The following is a 21,023-nucleotide window of genomic DNA, read 5'->3' as shown; positions in this document are numbered from 1 at the left end:
TCCCTACACTGTTGTTGCATAAAGGTCACAACTGTATAAAACACACAGGAGTGGGATCATGATCCCATGCTGAGTCAGCCAAACTGAATTTCATTCCCAGCTTTGTGAATGACTTGCAACATGAGTAACAAAATTATTTTATCTTTTTTTGTTCATCTGTACAATGATACTTACCTACTTCACCAAGTTGTTGTGGGAACTAATGATGGGTATGTTAATATTTAGGAAGCATCATAAACTGCATCCATCCCTACAAAAATCTGTCCTACAGTAGCTTGACTAAGTTTTTCAGGACAACAATTATCTATCTTTTTTATTTGTTTGTACAGTTCCCAGAACAATAGAGTCTTAATCCTTGACTTGGACAGCTAGGCACCATTGAAACATAAATAATTAGCAAACAATATGAGTTGAGAGGTTTAGTGAAGTGTTATCCTTCCCAGAGCTCCAAGGCACAGAGCATTTAAATGACCAGAATTTAGCCAATGCAAAGGGAACTGGGGACAAGGAACCATAGCCTTGGTTGCTTGCTAACAACTTTGGTGGCTTGTTCTTGAAAGAGCAGGGATACAAAAAAGACGACTGATGGAATGCATATGCAAGAAGAGAACACTACTCAGAGGAGCATAGGGACTGCAAATATAGTTGCCTTTTGAGCAAGGCATTTAGGGGAAAAGCTTTTTATGTATTTGCCAGCTCTACTGTATCTGCAAACTAAGAGCAAACACAGTAGGAAAAAAATAGGGGTTTGTTTTTGGCGGGGGGGTGGTGTTTGAGAAACAACACATAAACATGCAATTTGCCAAAAGAGATACACATCAACAAGAAACAAACAGTTGTATAACCAACAGTAGCTGTTGTCTCTTGAGATGTGTTCTATGCACATATATGCTGCCTTTATCACAAGTATGCCCACTACATTCAAGCTAGAATCTCACTTCGAAGTATCAGCCGTGTTACCATATACACCAAGAACATCCCCCTGCTTCCCATCAGAAGTAAAAAGGTTGGAGTTAGTCCAATCGCTTGAGTAGTTCTTCATCTTGGACAGCCCTTCATCTTCAGCATCTAAGAATAGCTTCAAGTATCAAGCATAAAGGGTATGACATGGAATTTGTGCCAACATTTCTAAGTAAAACAATTACTGAACAATTGAGTAACTGTTTCTTCTTCATTGCCTGTCCACGCATTTGTCCTGTTGTTGGTGATTTCTAAGCTATGTACTCTCTGAAGGTAGATATCAGTAATCTGGGCTTGTTCACTCTAGAAATGAAAGACTGATGGGAAGCATGACTGTCAGCATTACTGGAGCAAAAAATAATTCCTTCCAAGTGACAAATGAAGAAATGCTCTGCTTCCAGTCAGTCTGGAAGATACCTGGAGGATAGGCCGTTTCCACAAGGTGATGAATGAAAAGGAAATAGAATGCTGAGACGAAAGCCTGGAGTGTTTCCAGTAAACTGTGAATGCAGGGTGGGGCAAACGAAAGCAGTCTTCAAGAGGGATAAAGGCAAAAGAGTCAGGGTTTAATACATTACCCACAATTTTTATTTTCTTAAATAAAGATGATGTTAAAGCAATATATTAGGGAAAAAATGGATAATTACAACAGAGACTAAGTAAATATTATTTTCAGCCACTAATCAAAATACGTATTATACACAAGCAACACGAAACAAATTAAACACTCATCTACCTAAATGTATCAAGTTAATATTATCCCAATATTTTAGAACAGCCTGTATCCCATATTATTATATAGTGTCATTATTACACTGTGCATCCAAAACTTTGATACTCTCAGTCAACAATACATACTTAACACATACCTAATTTTAAACACATTAACCCACTCATTTAAGTGATCTATTTAATGCGCAATAAAAATTAAATCAAATCTGTCTTTCTAATAGTTTAGAACCCTCACCCCCTCTTGTATTTGGCAGTTTGATAATTGAAAAACTTGAATAAATTGGAATGATAAAGCATTTTCATCAAAAGACTACAGAGAAGTAATACACAAACAGTTTGATGTGATCCGAAACAGACACTGAATCTCTATTTTTAAAAGAGGAGAAATAAAGTTATCTTTTTTTTTAAACTGAAGTAAATGGAAAAAAGGCTTAGAAAGTGTCAAAGTCTTACCTGTTGATATGCTTCATAGATTATATCAAACAAGAAAGCCTGCGGCATTTCACTCGCTCTATACCTGGCACGTTCCAATGAGTGGTCTAAACAGCCATCTGCAGCAGAGGCAATAACAGTAGAAACTAGAGGACGAATTGCTCCTGCTGCCTGTGGAACAAAACACAAAGAGAGGCCTAAATGTATTAATATTAATGTATATTAGATAGTTGCAGTCAAAAAAAGTAAGAGCTTTAAAATACATTTTCTACTTATTTATCTTTTAGGTATCTCATAATGCATAAGTCATACTACTTAGTATGAGACTTTTAACATGAATATAGCAACAGAAGGCTATATAAGTACACACAGGGCCAATTTACAAAGAAAAAAATCTTAAGTCCTTCATAAACATCTACTGCAAATCTACTGTACAGATCTGAGATGCCCATTTTTCAGACTTTGTTCTACATGCATATTAGGTGGTTTCTCCGAGGACAGTTCTAGGCCTATTCAGATACCAAACAGCAGGAGACACACCTGAGAGGTCTTGACAATCCACAACACCTATTGCTTTCACAGATTTCAATTTGGCTAAACTGCTCAGAAATAAGCAACAAGAAAAGTTTCAGAAAATTGAGCTTGTTCCTCCATGTTGAATTCACCCTGTGAAATACTGAACAACCACACTTACCAGTGAAATCACAGGGAAAACAGTATGTACATCAGAAAGTATTCAATATCCAGCAGCACTGGTTCTGCCCCAGAACAGATATTTAAAATGTTTTATTTCAGTTTTGGTTTTGCTCAGATTTGAAACCAATTAAACACATCTTTGATCTTTTCATCAATATATAGTATTAAAGATCTATGGCATCTCTGAAACAGAACTCCCCTAGCTGGTTTTAGTCATTTTGGTACCAGAAAGTTACCCACACTTCATCAGTCACTTATCAAATGCTCACATGAACTTTTTATGAAGCTAAAGGCAATTGGGACAAGAGTTGTCCATACAACAATGAAGAAAAGGATGCAATGGCAGAACATTGCTTACCAAGTCACAGGGCAAAATGCATGCTCCCTAACAATGCTAACCACTGAGAATGGCGTCCTTACACTATGCCGTTTATTATCTATTTTTAAGAATAATAATAAAGAATAAATGATGCTGTTCCAAAGCACTTGGAATTATCCAACATCTTAAATCAGTATACCTAGAAAACCACTCCCAATGGTGAATTCTGACACTTTTCACTGCAGCCACACAAGATCTTCTCAGGTCTAGTGAGTTCTGACAGAAAAGAAATAGGTCTCATCACATAAAATGAGAGCACTGTTATTGTTGATTTCATTTATCTTGTTGGCAAATCCTGCCCTCGTACATAAAAGTCCTGTCCATTCTTACAAGATTTCTGATCTCAGATAAGCATACAGTGGCAGAATGACACACCAAAAGTGAGCCCAAAGTTTTTTTCCTCTCAGAAGAGAAAGAACTAGCTGTCTTCCCTCCCCCTTTCACACTACTGAACAATAAAACAAAGAGGAATGCAGTCAGCGTGTTGAGCACTTTATGAGCTCTAAAATACAGCTTCTTAGTTCATTCTTTTACAGAATGAGGACAGAGATGTGAACCAATTTCTCCTGCGCAAAGATTTCTGATATGGATGAGCTATCGGGGCAGGGAGAAGGGAGAGAAAAGATTCAAAAGATTCATATGACAAGAGAAATATCTGATCCACATTCTCAAAATCTGAACAGCGCTTTTTCTTTCTAATACATGGGAAGAGATATCTATATAAAACACTACATGGAGCAAAACACTATCATCCAAAGGCAACACATGGTACAGAAAGATCAGTGAGAACTCTGAAATCACAGCAGAACTGCCTATAAAGGACCTTGAGAGGTAATCTAGTCCACCCTTCTGTCCTAGGCAGGATCAATTTTACTTCTATAATAGAAAAGACAAACTGATACAACTAAACACCACTATAATTTTAGTAATACGTCAATGTATTAAATGAGGAGTAAATTTAACAGATGTACTTTGAGGAAAAGCTGTGCATCAGCAGAAGTAGAGAGACTAAATTATCTGCAACTTGTCCCCTCTCTATTTCCTATGATTCCAGGACATGGACTATTACCTCTATATCCCAGATGCTGGGCATTTGGACTATGTTATTTTGCTCTGCCGTCATATTTTAATTGGTCACACACACACAAAAAATTGTAAAATTAGAAGGTCATGGGAAAAGAGACAGAGCAGCATGCTAGCCACAGCTTTTCTGTAATTAGTTAAATCTATTTGAATTTTTTTTTCTGAAACAGTTACCATTCCAGAAAACCAGTTAGCAAAAGAGAATTTCTTAGGCTGATCCAATATTTTATTACAGTTTTTAACAATCATGTCTTGTTACATTTTAAGCATAAACCAGGCCAAGAGAATACAATGTGACTTGCGTAACCAAATCTCACAAGTGAAACACGCACTCTGAGGAACAAAAAACCAAACTGCAATTCTAAATAAAATTGAAATACTCAAAATTATATTCTTAAAAGAGCTCTGAAACACATTGTTTTCTTGACATCTGGTTTATTGCACAATAAAAATTCATGAATGTCTGTATCTGTATCTTTGTGACAATACTGAACCACATCTCCTGCTCTGCTGAGGCCTAGCTCTTCCAGAAGATTCAGGAAGATCTAATTTCTAATAAATGCAAACACGTCATTTTTTTAAAACCCCCAATTAACTTCTCAATTGAAAGCTTCATGGCACCTAAAATTTAACAAATGGCATTTTTCAAACAACTACAGTTTTGCTTTACATTACCCCAGAAATGAGTCCAGTGTGGCAGGCTGAGAGTTTCCCACCTGTCTTCCCTCCATTTCAATAAGAAGTCACAAGTTGGGCACAATAAGATGTCTTCTGCAGCAAGTCCACTCAAACCATACCTGACATTGACTGAAAACATGAAGTTTAATACGAAGAGTAAGATTTATGGGTGACTTCTGATCACACGAGGGAAAGAAATTCTAACTATGTACGCAGTAACAGGATAACTAGCAGTCATTTGATTAAAAAAAAAAAAAATCAGTTTTTATTCCAAAAAAGGACAACTCAGTCCATGACTGCTCTATACTCTAAAAGCAGAATGCAGAGCTCTAGTACTTACTAAAGCCAGGAAGCTTCTACTGCACAGAAAACCTTCATATGATGAGCAGTTGGGGTCCAAAAGCCATGAACCTATAAGCTAGAACATACTTGCTAAGGTGTAGCACTGAGTTGAAACATTAAAATCCTGAGACAAGATACAGAAACTGGGTGTTTGTTTTGCTCAATGCTGGCTCACCTTTCTGCAGGACCTTTCTCTATCTCAGCACACACACACACGGCCTCCCTCAACCAGATGATGTGACCCAACACAGGGCTGAGTTTACCACCTCAGTGACACAAGAACTACATTAGTTCCTAAGGCCACTTTCAGACTGGGTGAAACCGGGATCAAACAAAGGAAAATATTGGCCTGTGTATGCCCTGCATTGTTTTCATACAGGACAAGAGAGCTGAGTCCCTAACACAGGAAACCTTGCACCTGCAGTACTTCTGGTGACATTCTCTAGCTGGCATACACTGACACAGCTGCCAAACCCAAGCTGGATTACACAAACCTCACCGCACATGCTTCTGCTTCCAAAATTGGCTCACGGGTATCTTCACTGATGGTGTAGACATAATATCTGGCATGTAAAAACAGAAGAACTGAGCTATGAATTTTATTCTCATATACACTCCAAAGAGGGGCACAGTTTAAGATGTATGGCTCATTCTGCGGTATTTCCTTCTGGTTTGTGCAAGCATCCTCCCTATGGAAGCACAAAGCCTTTTCTGAATTCCACTCCTAGCAGTCTTGCAATGAACTGAAAGAGGAATTTAGGTACTTAAGACGTGGCTACAGACTACATTTTTTCGTTCAGAAACTTAAACATTAGGGCACAGTAGGGCCAATAATACAATAAGGTACTACTGTATCTAAAGGGGCTTTTGCCCCTGATGGCTGTGGGTTGTAAGTGAAGAACACAATCATCCAGCTAGTCTACATCTATTCAGTTACACTACCAAATATTTTATTCTTTGCAAGGAATTTCCATGTTGTTTTTCTGGTTATAAATCAGTAACAAAGGACCATTTCCGTATTAGTAAAAAGAGTCTCAGGTATTTGAATTTTATTTGTTCTAATTTGAGAAGCTTTGACTTGCTATTTATGTCAGGAATGCACAGGTATTTGGCCCGGCTCTCAGGCAAGAGGTTCAGACACGAATTTAAAAAAAGTGAATAAAACAAAGAAAATCTGTCCTCATTTAAAATTATAAGTATTTGTTAATGTCACTGTAGTTTTACAGATCTTTTTCACACTTTGAATTAGCCTACCACAAAATACAAATCCTGTGAGTCTAAAACAAGTGCCTGGGACTATTTCCCTACTCATCTTCCAATTTCTAATCATTTTGACCCAGATCTCAAGTAGATTTGCTCTCAAAATCATACACAAAATGCATCATACACCCCTCCAGAATGTTAAGTGGATAGCTAATGGATAGTTAAACTGAATTTCTTTAAATGTCCACTTTACAGCCTTCAAGCCACTCCACTTCAAAGACAGTCAAGCACTAGTTTTGGTGAACCTAGCACGTCCAGGAAATGCATACATTTCTTTCCCCCATTTTTGCATATTTTGTTAAATAAATTAGTTAAAGTATCAAAATATCTGTGGGCAAGTTCTTAAAATAGTCATTCATAGCATAACAGAGATTGAAACAAATACTGCTGACTGGTTAGTTTTCTTTTGCAGACAAAATACTGGAACGAAAAACATCCTTTTAATCTATCACTTTCTTAAAGCAATCCTAAAATGTCTTGAATGCAGAATTCCATCACCTTCGGTGAAGTGACAGACTGGTATTTCTCAGAAGCAAGCTCATCCATCCATCTGCTGAAAACTGAACCAGCCTCTAGATGCTTTTAGAAACAACAGGTGTCTTTTATAACCCATTTTAAACAGCACAAATAAAAAACATTTACAAACAGGTTCTCAGTTTTGTATTCAGTTTTTTGCATAACTGCCTAGAGCATAGCATTCAGGATTTAAAGATTCAATGGTGACTGAAAAAAAGGTAGAGAATGAAGTGCATCACACAGGTCAGTATAATAGGGTATCGTAAGTATTTTCAATAGATTCAAGGTGTACTAATTCACTTTTCCACTAAACAGCAACACTATCATTCTCATTTTATCATACTTTTATTCTGACAAGAAATTTTTAGATGCATGTATTCAGTGAATACATAACCAGGGTGTGTTTTAAGATCAGACAACACAGTTCAAGGAGAGTAAAATCCAAGCGGTATCGATGACACTTTTTATTACAAAATGAAGTATGAATGTTTAGGTCGCAGAAGCCTACACACAACATAGCAACCTGGCTTACACAATGCAGTGTAGCTTATTTTTACTGAATATTCATAAAAACTGAAAATACTCATTTTATTCACAAAACAACCAGAACCCATTAGAATTTCCAAAAGGACTCGGGGCTGGGGGAGGAGATGAAGCTTATACCACAAGCAAGAAATTGTCCAGGTTACAAATACCCCCAACACACAGTGCATTATTCAGGTGAGACCAACACTCCACATCTAGAATACAGCCTACCAAGAACAAGTTATCAAAGAGACAGAAGCTTCAAAAGAGCATGAAAACCAACACATCCGCATCACTGATCTTGTAATTTTTGGTAGCCAAAGTTGAAACAGAACAATGCTAAACAGCTGCAAAGCTCAACAAGTTGAACGATATGGACTAGGAAGAGAAAAAAAATTGCAGTGGCACAAAGTCCTTACAAAAAATACCACAACTACAATTCCTTTTGTTTTACCACAGTGTGGCAACAAGCTCAGACAACCACAGGTCCTGCAGGCTGGCATACTAAAAAAAGTATGCTATGTCTTTGGCACGCCCCTGTCCCCAGTACGCCCCAAGTACTAATGCAGACCCACAAAGTTCACTTACACTGCCAGTTTGCAACCCTGAACTTCAAGTGACTGGGAATCACAGCCTAAAACTTTACAGAGTCTAGTCCTAAATCAGCAGACTCTCCCATCCCTCTAGCATGACTCCCTTCTACTTTTTAATTACACCAACAATACTTTTCTTCTCCATTCATAGCCTCTGTCTCCCCTGAAATTCATTTTCCCTATGCTTTCTATCTTGTCACCTGTCTAGCAGCATTAAGTAAATGTACGCTTTATATTTCAATCATCCTAACTGCATTAGATTCAATGTTTTAAAATTACTTAGGAATAGGCCTGATGGCAAACACATACAAGCATAGCTTATGAGTGCTATCTTTAAAAGACTGTCCTTATTCTCACATTGTTACATGTCTTCTCAATATTCATATTTATTAATTTTAATTCTTTAATCAGAGTTGTTTTCAACTCTGACAAGCAAAATAGTACTGAACCAAGACTCCCAAATAATTTAGGCATGCTGCCTTAAAAAAATAAACTTGTCTGGCATATATACACTGGAAATAGAAGTATATTAGAAATGTATTTTCATCACTTCAAAGCAGCTGACTTCTTTGAAACTGTATGCTGGAGATTGTGGGGCTAGTCACACTTAGTAGGACAAATACATCCATCTTGGAACTCCATTAAAGTCAATTTTGTAGAGCTGAATTTGGTAAATACACAAACAATTTTATCTTGCTTTTCCATGAAGAAAAAGATTGCATTAGGATACTGTTCAACTACACAACAGTAACAATCAATGTTAATTTAGACAAGCTAGGTATTAAGGGTTTACAAATATGTCCTGGGCTGTTTTTTATTAGGTGAAAGATTATTTATATGTTACCAAACAGTACCATCTCTTAAGGATTTCAGTCTAAATTAGGTCTGGCTATGAACCAACGAAAGAAGCTCAGAATAACTATGATTAATTTCTTCTCATTTTATTCCATCAAACTGTTTCCACATGTTACTACAGGGAAAGTATTCTTTTACACAGATCAGACTACTTGCCATGAAGGGCATTCACAGCCATCCACAGGATGAAAAAACACAGAAATAAACACAGTATCTGTGATGCACGAAACAGGTAGAAACATGCATTTCTATTCAGACATCTACACTCAAACTAATTGTATCTATCGTAATCAACAAGCTTCAGCCACACTCAGTAATTATCACTTAAGTTAGAAGAATTGTCTCTACTGAAAGATTTCTTATTTCAAATTTATCAAACAGAATCTTCAAAGCAAAATTCAAAAACTCAATTATAAGATTAAAATATTTCACATATTTAAGAGGATTTTCTTTACAAATCTTTTATATTGTAAATCTGAAGTGGAGAATATCTAATAAAACAAAGTCATATAACTATCTTTGTAAAATAAAGCAATTAGAGAATTTCTTCCAATGCACATTCAAGGTATCACATTGAAATACCGCATCTTTTTTTCTTATCTTTTTTTCTTTTCCTTTTCTGCATTTTGTATCTAGCTGTTGTCTAGGGCCACATTTTATCTTCTCTATAACCAAAAGTTGTAATCTATGAGAAGTTTTATGATTCCGCTGCAGAGATGGAAGACTTAGAGTATTTCTGCCTCCAACCTACAGAAATCCTGGCAAAACAATTCTGTTTGGATGGAAAAGATTGGGGCCTAGACAAAGTAATGACACAAACTATAAGCTACCACTCCTACACAGAAGTACAGATGATAACTACAATTTGGCTATATGTGCAAAGTCTTCTAAACTTAGGTGTGAACATGTTCAAGCCCAAACTAGCCAAACTTCCAAACTGAAGTGATTCAAGCCTGCACATAGTCCACAGAGTTCATAACCTCATTCTGCACCCAGAACCCACCTACTTGCTGCACAGCAAGGCAAGGCAGCAGTCTGGCTGCGTGGGTTCAACTCAAACCTATCACCATCTGCCCCCATAACTCCTTCTGTTAACGTCATGTCCAAAAGACCCCCCAAACCAGTACCTCAGCTGCACGTCTCTTGAAGGACCAGATATGGCATGCAGTCAGGCTACAGGACAATGAGGATGACTCAGTAAAGAACAGCAGACCACAGTAAAGGTAGAGGTACTCTCATTACCATGCAGAAACACAAATTTGAGTCCAGGGCATATCATACTTTCACCCACACTCACACCCAGACTCTATCTACCATGTATCATAGACATGATTTGTGGCAGTGCTGTGTGGGGACAGGATTCCTTCTACCCGTTTCTTCTACCAGCAAACAAGTACAATCCGCAACCTGGGATGGGTATCCATCAGAGATTAAGGCTGAAGAAAAAAAAGGTTACCTTCTTTTTGCCAGGTATCTTCCTTTTTTAAACCAACAAGAATAATTCTTAAATTACCTTATTTTGATTTTTTGGGGTGGAGGGGAAGGACGGAAATCATCAAAATTCATAGTCACTATGGACACACCATCTTTGATTCTCATTAGTGAGATACCCACTAAAATTTCTTCTATGTAGGCAGTATCATCAACCAGTCCAATTCCAGGTATCTTGACATATTTGTACTGGCAGCTTTTAACTGCCCAAGGACAGCACTGGTTGAAATGTTAAACAAGCCTGGTGTAATACAGATATTAAACCTAATCATCAGCCAGACAAAAAGAAGGTTAATTAGAACAGATGTAAGGAGTTTTGAACACTATGAAAAAAGGCTTGTATGCTAAACTTCACCTAATTTCCTTAAAGTCTGTTTACCCAGCTGGCTAGGAGCAACAGTTGAACTCACTAAAATTGGGCACATGTTAATCTTAAACCAACACCAGGAAGGAAGAAGTTATAATTGTGTTTATTCCTAGCTGCAAAAGAGGGGATGTTTAATCAGAAATTTAATATACACTTTGATCCAATGTTAATGAGCTGACGCTATGTTGTACATTGAACTGACTTCAAAGACACAGGATGCCTTAAACAAATGTAATGTATATTTATGACACTGTTTAAGAAAAAGAAAACATTTCTTCTAATGAGGTCCCCTTTATCAGAACATACTATCTAAGTAACTGGGGATAGTACATGTACATCAAGACATGTCAGAGCTCCAATTAGCTATAGCAAACTAAAGAAGATTACCGATAACACAAACTGTTGCTCAAAAATTAAGACTGCACATGTTCTTTTTTCTTTTACATAATTTCTGTTCTTTTGTATTTAAAGCATTTACCTCTAAGCGTCAGTAAATACCGTTTTGATCTAATCGACAACATGCTAAATGCTAAATGTTATTCTGTGGAAAAAGTAAGATTTCTCAAAGAAAATCAAAGAGATTCTCCTCAAAGAGACAGGACACCCTGCAAGGACAGGACAATAGGAATACGCAACTGAAAATATATATATGAGGTGGAGGAAAAACGCAGAACTAGCATATTACAGGCTGCAATTTTTCAACACACAGCACTGAAAACAAGCTCAAGAACATACTGACAGTGGAAAAGAAGCAAAACCAAGAATGTACATATGCACTAAGAAAAAGCCAAGAGCGGTACTGCAAACGACGACAATACAACTAATATATGTGAACATTTGATTTCATATTAAAATTGGATTTTTTTTAAAAAACAGATGGAAAATAAGTCTTAAGAATGTCATTTATGATGCTCTTGTATCATGGATTACTGCCATAAATCAGATGAACTATTTTTAATACAATAAAGAATAAAATTACAGAAGTTAGCAGGATTAAACAATTATATACATTTTTAATGATGTCATACAAATCATATAGCATTTCTTCTAGTGCATCCCTTATCTGTGCATTCCTTGTGAGAATGGTCGAGGAAGCCCGTGTTTTCCATAAATTCTGCATATTCAATAAAATACATTTTATCGTATTATTAGCCAAAAAAGGTCTTATTACTTTAGTCAACATATTCACCTATTTTTTGTCACAGTGCAATAACTGGTAATGTTTAACAACATGTTCTCATTTATCAAGGTTTTGTTTTCTTCTTGACAGATTTTTTTTTTTTAAGTACTTCAAAGTTTGTATAAAGTCTGCATAATGCTACCAAAGATCCATACTAAGTATATGATCCAGACCACACATAGCATCCCCCGCCTAAAGAGCAGCACATGCTGGTATAGTGCTTCAAGACTTTCTTATGACCTATTTAATCTTTTCAGTTGTCAGCAATAGTTATTATACACAATTATGATGGATTCTATAACATGTAAAATTCAGTCTAAGCAATTTAAACATTTCAAAGCAAATCATGCAGCCACTATGCTACCAATAGTTTTCAATATTTTTAGAAATATTTTAAAGTATACTTACAGCTTTAAATTTTGGCATTTATTCAACATAAGATGACAGTAAGATGAGCTACCAGCACTTTCTTGTTCTACTAGTGCTTGTTTCTGTGCTAGGTGGCAAAAATTAAACAGAACATTTGCTATAAAAATTAATGAATCACAAAACCAATAATTTTTGCCTCTAAAATTAACAAGACTATTTATTTTACTTTGACTGCATAGTATTATCTTGCATTAACAAGTAACAAAACACATCTTACGGTCACCAAGCCATCTTTCATACCCTAATTACTGATTTACATTGCAAAAAGCTACCACTGAGAATGCACTATGCCACAAAGGACTTTGCATATTACAGTAAGTCAATTTAAAAAGGAGTTAACATTTGTATTCAAATAGAGTAGAAATCTTGAAGCTGCCGCCACAGGAGTTACAATTACAGTTAAGAAGTTATATTTTACCTCCAGAAAATCTACATCATTACAAAATCAACAGTATCATGAAGTGAAGGCTACTGATCCACTGCATATAATTAAATGCATGATTTGCATCATATTATGAAGAAAGAAGAAAAAAAATCTTGAGGTGTTGTAAGAGGACTCTTGCACAATTTAATCAACCAAATGCAATCTCTTTCCCACACACAGTCCTGAGCAACCAAAACCACAGGCACTATAGTTTGTGGTCATGCAGTTCCCTAAGCAACTCTACACCTGCTTATCAAATGTCTTTGCCTTCTGAATTCGCTCAGCTGCTTCCTCAGAACTGCTTGTGTCCTCTCCTTGCAGGAAACCGTGCACCCAAGCTTCTTTCTCTTTCAGCCCATTAGATTGAAAATTTCAAGTCATCTCTTTATACAAGCTTCATCTAAGACCTTCTCTGTTATCAAGGGCCTTGTAAAATGGATCATTATACTTACCATGTGAGTTTGGCTCAAATAGTGACTCTAATACATGTATGTATGAATTTGATAGCTCATGAATTCTCTCCTACATGCTCCAATGCTCCTCAAGGCAGTTTTAGTTCTATCTGTACCACAACCCACTTACCTTCTTGGAAACAGAAGGATAAGCACAGAACCAGTCCAGCAAACTATTACAGCATATGAAACAGGCCAAGTTGGCTTTCAGAAGCTTCACCTAACCTGCAGGGCTGGTGTTGTCCTTGCCACAACCACCCAGATCACAAACTCAGCCTAAATGCAGCTGGGGGCATTTCTGGATGAAGACTCAGATTTCTTTTCAGTGCAATATTTGGTGAAAAAGGGAAAAACGCGGGGAGGCGTATATGTCTAATCCTTAGCCAGAGAGATATGCCTAAGAATCTCTTCCAGATCTTGCCATGTAGAAGTGGCTAGAATGATCCAAGGCCTTTATTCAGCTCTCACACATGCTGGACAAGCTGAGATTTCCCTTATTTTAAGGAACTATTCTTTATTCCTTTGATCTGCTGCAGGAAGGAGAAATCTGAGTAACTAAACAGGCACATCTTTGCTAAAGGCTGCTTCATTTTTCAAAGTCATACTGTTTTCTCAGATGAAGCATACAGACTTTAATTAGCCTCAAATCAACAGTAGTGTCATATATGTAGTTTCTCTAAGTTTAAAGGAGGTACATTTTATAGGTATTGCATAACAATGACCTCAGCAACCACTTAAGTGCAGGAAGCTATGCTCAAAATTTATTTCCAGGATACCCTAATCCTACCTAAAAAAAAGTAAGGTAAAAATTACTCTATGTGTAGTCTTCCAGAAGCTAAAAAATGTGGGATTAAGTCACCTTTTTAAAACGGATTAAATACTAGCTGTATTAGGCGCAGCTGGCTCTGTCAGTACAACACAGAAATGCTGCAGAGAAGAAAGGCAGATTATAATTTAAGTTTCTGTCTATAAGTTATGTATTTCAGTTGGTTGAGTTGCATCCTTCCAAGTGAATGCAATGAATCATCTAAATCACTTAAATTGAGACTGGAAAATGATAGAGTTGTTTCTCCTCTTACCAGTGCTTTCCCACCACCAAACGCTACATCTTGTTAGGACAAAGACTTCAAGTATTTGCTAACAATACATTAGTTCTCCATTCAACACAGAAAACAATTAACGACTTGGCTGAGAAGGTTATAACTTTCTATGGGACCAATAATGCCATAAGCTATGGAAACATCAGTATGTTTCCAATAGCTATCCATTACTACAGAATTGAAAAATGTATAATGCATTGTATGACTGTTTTCCATACAGCAGCAAAACCACACTTGATTCTTCACATATTCAGAAGAGTTTCAGGGCTACTGAACAGATTCTGATCTTCACAATAATGTAGCTCTTCAAATGTTGTTTTCTTCTAATATTACTATATAACACCCCTACAATTCATTAATATGTATTTTTACATTGACATAAGTCAGTCTCCTAAACTACAGAACTCATTCCATCAGTGGAATAAAAATCATGTCAAGATGGTAATATGTCTTCAGTTCTTGATCCTACTTTTGCACAAGTGTCTGACAGGACAGCAGAAGGCCCCCAAAGTATCAAGCGTACAATGAAAGCAGAACCTCTGAGAACACAGGCACAGGATGACTTCAGATGACCCAGTGTATAAATATGAATCAAAAATGGTCTGTTACTGATGCAGCCTTTACAGCTGGCTAAAATCAGTCTTTAAGTATAACAAAGATGACAAAGATGATGTGTAAAATATTCCACATAGGATGAAAACAGAGGAGATAATATGAAAACATAAAAAGATAATTGCTTCTAAGAGAAAAAGAACAAAGGACAGAGTGAGCAGAACTGCTCCAGCATTGCTGTCCCCATTCAGGTATACCACACCAAAGTCCTCCTTCACCTTCAGTGGAGAAAAAGAGGTGGTTTTTGGTTTGCCACCCACAATATTTTGCTAATGCAACTCAACAATCATACATAAAACATTTTATTTTGCTATCTAACTGGGTGAAAGAACAGCATGCGTATGAATGCATGTTTTCTGCTCCAGCCTTCCGACACAGCAAGACTGATAACCCGCAGCACTGAGTCTGAGTAAACTCAGAGATAGGAACAGACTGAGCATAATATGTAGTGTTTTCTGTCTGGGGGTATTATTTTGACTGATTGTGTATTTGCTTAAGAGTCCATGAGACTGAGTAGCACTGTACATCTGTATTGGCATGTATGCTTTGTTCAGATCCTTGCTAAGGCTGAGAATAAAGTAATGATGTTAGACAGCTTCCAGAAACCAGCTTTTAAGAATGCTGTTTTGATTCAGTCCTTTCAAAGAAATAAACTATACTTTCAAATCTAGTTTACGTTAACTAGAGAAAGAGTCTTTGACTGTATGGGCCTTTTTTTTTAAACTCTCAATACCAGAACTGACAAGTTCCCCCCCCACCTTCCTGACTTTTTTTTTCTTGTAAGCATTTTTCTTTTTAGTTATGTTGTTTAAAATGCAGTGTTGGCAATGAGATATTGCTAGAGGCTTTGGACTCATGCCTTCTGAAGCTTCCACTTTTCCCAACTTTTACTAGCAATAAAGAATTTGTTTCTAGAAACATGTAATTTTAATTACAAAATTACCCCAAAAACATAAATGGAATTTAATTGGTTACAAAGTAATATTTTCACATAATCAAGGGATTGTTTGGGGGATTTAAGGCATAATTTATTAGTTCTGGATAAAGCACACATTTTGATTCCTACAGGCAAATAACAAACTGATTAGTAAGTGTAATAAAGCAGTTTATTTGTCTGACAATTGGCAGCTAGAAGTGCAATAACTTACTCGATCAATTGCCATTTTAAAGAACATTACAGCTTCTCATAATTATGCTATCTATATGGTATGCTGATGAACAATACAGCATTACCCCTATTACACTAGTGATTTAATATGATGTCTCTGCCAGGCTTTGTACCTTTCTACATAATGCAAAAGGAAGTAATTACTTTTTATACTGAAAGATTGAAGAATTGACTCCCTTTTAGATATGCAAAGAATTTGACTACGGGAAGAACTAAAGATGATAGTAAAGATGATAGCTTCTCTCGATCAAATTTTTTCTGATATTCAAAACCATGCATGTCAGTTTTGAGAAAGAGTCTTAGCTTTCCAGTCACTTAGTTCTTCAGAATTCTGTAGTTGTCAAGTGAAGATAGCCACCTCTTTCTGGCTGGAAGCTCTTCCAATTTGTTACATAAAACAAAGTTCTTACGTTCCTTAATTCAATTACTTTGTCAGGTAACATCAGTAGCTAACAGCTTTTGGAGTCCAGTTCTCTGATGGTCTAGCCTCACTGAATTCAGTGGATCTAAGCCAACACAGGAAGCCACCACAGAGCCAATAAATATCACACACATTTCAGACAGACATTATACAATGGAAAAGACTGACAAATGTGTAAGATCACCTTTTTGAGATCAAATGATACTTCAGTGATCTAGGTAAGGAAATATTTACCAGTTGGAAGTTCAGATGAACTAGAGTACACTGCCTTGAGAAGATCAATGGAGATTGCCTTGGTTCCCTACTGTTTTACTGAAAATGTCTCACACCCAATTAAAAAGAAAACCAGGAAAAAAAAATTACATTAAAATCACTCAAGTTTCAAGAAAGAGTGAACAAGTTAAACTTAAACACAACGACAAATGATATGATATACCATAACATGCAAAGACACCTAAACACAAACATATTCAGAAAACAGTTATTCTCATTTCAGCTCAACATCAGTGCAATTAAACCCATTCTTCTACTACTCTCAAAGAATCACATTTAAAACAGATTTACAAAGGGGATCTATTTTAAAGTCTTTGGCAGAGAATCAGTTCTGGAATGCTATTTTATGCTATATGAGAAAGGTCAAAAACCTTGTTAAAATTGTAACGGAATTTAAGTTTTAATGACTGGAAACTTACATTCTGTATCACTGAAAACTATAGAGCAGAGTTTCTGTTCTATTGCCATTTCTCATTAAGCCAATCTACAAAAGTAGAGGCCTACTAGTGAGAAGCTCAACATATTTAGATTTCTAACAATGTTCTGAGAGACCTTACATAATTTAATTTCCATAATAAATATTTTAACAAGCCTTACATTCCCCTTCTACACTATAAGCTTTCAAAAAAAGGTGGAGGAGCACTAAGGAAATACCACAATTCATTCTTTGGACTCTTTATTCCACTGTTAAAGTTGTGACTCATCTGTCAATTAGCTTATCTTTTACCTCACTTCCTGAAAACAACAAGCAGTGGTAGATTTTCCTAGCCTTCTAATACCCAATCAATCTGCTGTCACTAATGACTTCTACCTCAAATCATCTCCTTGAAGTAGAGAAGCATTCTACTGTCTTATTAATGGAGAACTGAAGTACAAGGTAAAGATAGCAAATTGTACAAACAAGCCTGTGGCTAAGTCGTGATTTCTTCTATCTCTTAGTCAGTCAGTTTATCCACCAGTTCCTCTCGTTGCTAGTACATGCCTTTAATAACTTTACCATTCTACTTGCATAAACAACTTCTACCAACTCTTCCCCTTCACATATCACTTACTGTCTCAGAAATCTTTCTGGTTCCTGTGAATATTCCCAGTCCTCAGATGCAGTGATGACCAGGAGGATCTCCAACCTACGACTGGAGGCTTTCCACTTCCCCTTTTCCCAGCAGTTTGAAATGCTTACAGATTCTAGAAAAATTTAGCATTAATACAGAGATAGCTCTCTTGCCACTTATTCAGGATTTGCATATAAGTTTGAGATGAAAACACAAAGTTTGCAAGTCAACCAATGCATACTCTCTTTGGCTATTATTAGTAATCACTAACTGAACTACTCTAGCATTAGGTGAGAATTCTGCATGGAAAAAACGTAAACTATCATTATGTAATCTATCTTCCAACTAACAAATTGCTGATTAATTCAATCTCCTACTTATAGTCTCTATGGCAATAATTATTCCCTGTAGCAAATAACGCCTGCGGCATTTAAAAGTGTCTCCCTCCCTCATCTGACCTCTCTGCATAATAGGTATTCTGAATCTGTTCTACTTAAAAATCAACATAATACATTAATACAATTGCTAGAAAAAGCCTTATTTATCAATCATGATTTTACATTGTACAGTATAAAGAACACTGCAGAGTTGCATTGCTGTACAGTACATACCCCATGTTCTTTAGCAGCCATAACCACTTTTGAAAGAATATCTTCTTCAACAAATGGCCTCACAGCATCATGGATAATCACTACTTCTGGTTTCTGGAGCAGATGGTTGGAAAATTCATTCTCTGCAAATACCTTCAGTCCATTGAAAATTGACCGGTGACGAGTTACTCCACCTTTTACTATCATAACTCTTCTGTGGCCATATTTTTCAATGATAGACTTCATTGTTTCAATATTTTCAGGAGAGACCACCACAATAATGTTGGATATCCAACTTATCCTAGAAGAAACAGTACAAAACCAGAGAAAGTAGACATGAATGACTAAATAAAAGTACAGATATCTCCATGAAACAAAGAAATTAATATCAAAAGAAATTCAAGATGGCTAAATAAAGCATCTCGCAATATACTCAAGTTCATGTGTATGTATTAGCACTCAGCCCATAAAGGGAGAGCTACATGAGAGGATCTCTACCAACACATGGATGTCAACCAAAGTAACTGGAATTCTGGGAAGGGACTTGCTTCCAATAACCAGTTTGCAGAGGGAAGGAAAAAAAAAAGCACCTTCTGATAACCCTTCAAAAAGCCTTCAAAATATTTCTTATTCCAGCCTCATTCCTAGCTTCAAATGTAACTTCTAAATCAATCAGCTACAGTCTGTTATTTTAGCTTTCTCTAAATTCAGTCTCCAATAAATTGGTAAATCCTGGGACCTGGAATACTCCATGTTTTATTGTGCAATACACTGTGTACAAGTGAATAAGAAAAAACCTCTGAAACAAAGATCACTATTGAGACAGGCATAAGCAGTAATTGACAGATTGCTAATGAATCAAAACTGTGACACTTGAATATTGACAGGAAACATCATACCGGTAGTTTGGAAAAAAGAAATAAAATACACACATGAAGGTTTCTGCTCTAGGAAGCTAGCAAAATGTAAAAACATAGCTATGCTAGGTAAAATTGCCATAATATGAAAAGCATATTTTTAGAGAACATCAAGCTTCTACAGCTGTTATCAGCCTAGCTCTACAATTGAGGGGTGGTGTGGGATTAAAACCACAAGATTAGAACCAGTCACAACTGAAGATAGGCTGAAGTTATACTCATGTCAAAGGACCTAGGAATACAAATTATAGCCACATGTGGCATACTGTACTTCAAAATAACGGAAACACCATAATTCAAATCCAGTTATTTGAGTGTCTTATTTCCTAAATGTTATGTAGAGAGCATAAAAAAGGATTTAAAATTGTTTTATTTCCTTTCTGTGTCTCCACAGATGACAGGAGGGTTTTTTAGCGTGACAGACAGGAAACTCATCAGATGAGCAATGATTACAGAAACAATTTACTATTTACTGTAGTAAAATTACTCATGTGTAGCCTACACATCCAACTAGGGAGACAAGCATGGTATATTCTCTCAACTAAAACTAGCAAAGCTATTGAAACTAATTTTGCAGACACAAGACGGACTAAGGTACTAAATTCTTCCAGGGAGAAAAATAAAAGTAAGGAATTTACAGTTCAGAAATATACCAGCTCAAGGTATTGGTTTTTGCAATAACACATGAGAGGCATTGCCTAGGTACTCTCCTTACCCCAAAAGTGAAGTCATCTGTGATACAAATCACTCCCCTAGAACTATGTGAAACAATAGAGCACCTTTCACCTTCTGTACGGTTTTTTTTGTAATTAATAGAACTCCATGGAAAATTACTTCAATGAATTTTAAAATAACTATTAAAAATAAAATAAATGGAAGTGCTATTAGCATTCTTCAAAAGAAAAATATTTGTCCTTATGTTCATTTTATTATTAACAAAGGCAGCAAATACAGCCAAACCAACATACTCTCAGCATTTTTTAAGTATTGAAGTTGTTCAAATATAAAATCTGAAGTCATATGGTTTCAAGTTTCATTTCAACTTGTCACTCACCACAGGTTCATCAAAAGGTTCTCAAATCTCTCAAATGAGTCCTGGCATAGTCTTACATTTAGCCACAAAACTTAGCACCTCTGCATGACTTCACCTCAGAACTAGGGCAAAGTAATTGGATTCATCTCAGTTCTTCTTTTGAATATTGAGAGTCAGTCATTTAAATAAAGCAAAATTCAAGAAGAGCTATTTCACACTAAATGAGAGTAAGAGCTCTGCAATTCTATTTGCCGAAAGACTATAGCCTTACACAGTTCCCAGAAACAGTGGACAGTCTGACATTCACTAGTGACTGTGTAAGAAGAGCACTGACATTTCCCATTCTGGAGTCAAATGAAACAAATTATGAGGTAACTAACTGGGTAGTACACAGCATCTTCTGAGAAGAAGGGAAGAGAACAGAAGTATTGGCCAGCCTATGATAAATCTCTGCGGGGGG

The 21,023-nt window shown here is 36.4% G+C and overlaps 1 protein-coding gene across 1 annotated transcript in view; it reads right to left on the bottom strand.

Moving 5' to 3' along the window:
• ISPD (isoprenoid synthase domain containing) overlaps nucleotides 1-18,907 on the bottom strand; it is a gene marked incomplete at its 3' end in the record, with an annotated part of 41,873 nt that extends 22,966 nt beyond the window's left edge. The window contains exons 1-2 of the mRNA XM_009578222.1: nucleotides 18,635-18,907; nucleotides 2,146-2,295 (exon numbers count right to left, since the gene is read on the bottom strand). Coding sequence (XP_009576517.1) covers nucleotides 2,146-2,295; nucleotides 18,635-18,859 — 375 coding nt within the window. The remainder of the gene's footprint in view (nucleotides 1-2,145; nucleotides 2,296-18,634) is intronic.
• Nucleotides 18,908-21,023: the final 2,116 nt, after the last annotated feature.

Source organism: Fulmarus glacialis, unplaced genomic scaffold, assembly GCF_000690835.1.
Source record: "Fulmarus glacialis isolate BGI_N327 unplaced genomic scaffold, ASM69083v1 scaffold7855, whole genome shotgun sequence".
NCBI classification, from domain to species: domain Eukaryota; kingdom Metazoa; phylum Chordata; class Aves; order Procellariiformes; family Procellariidae; genus Fulmarus; species Fulmarus glacialis.
This window is presented reverse-complemented; position numbering and strand designations above follow the sequence as displayed.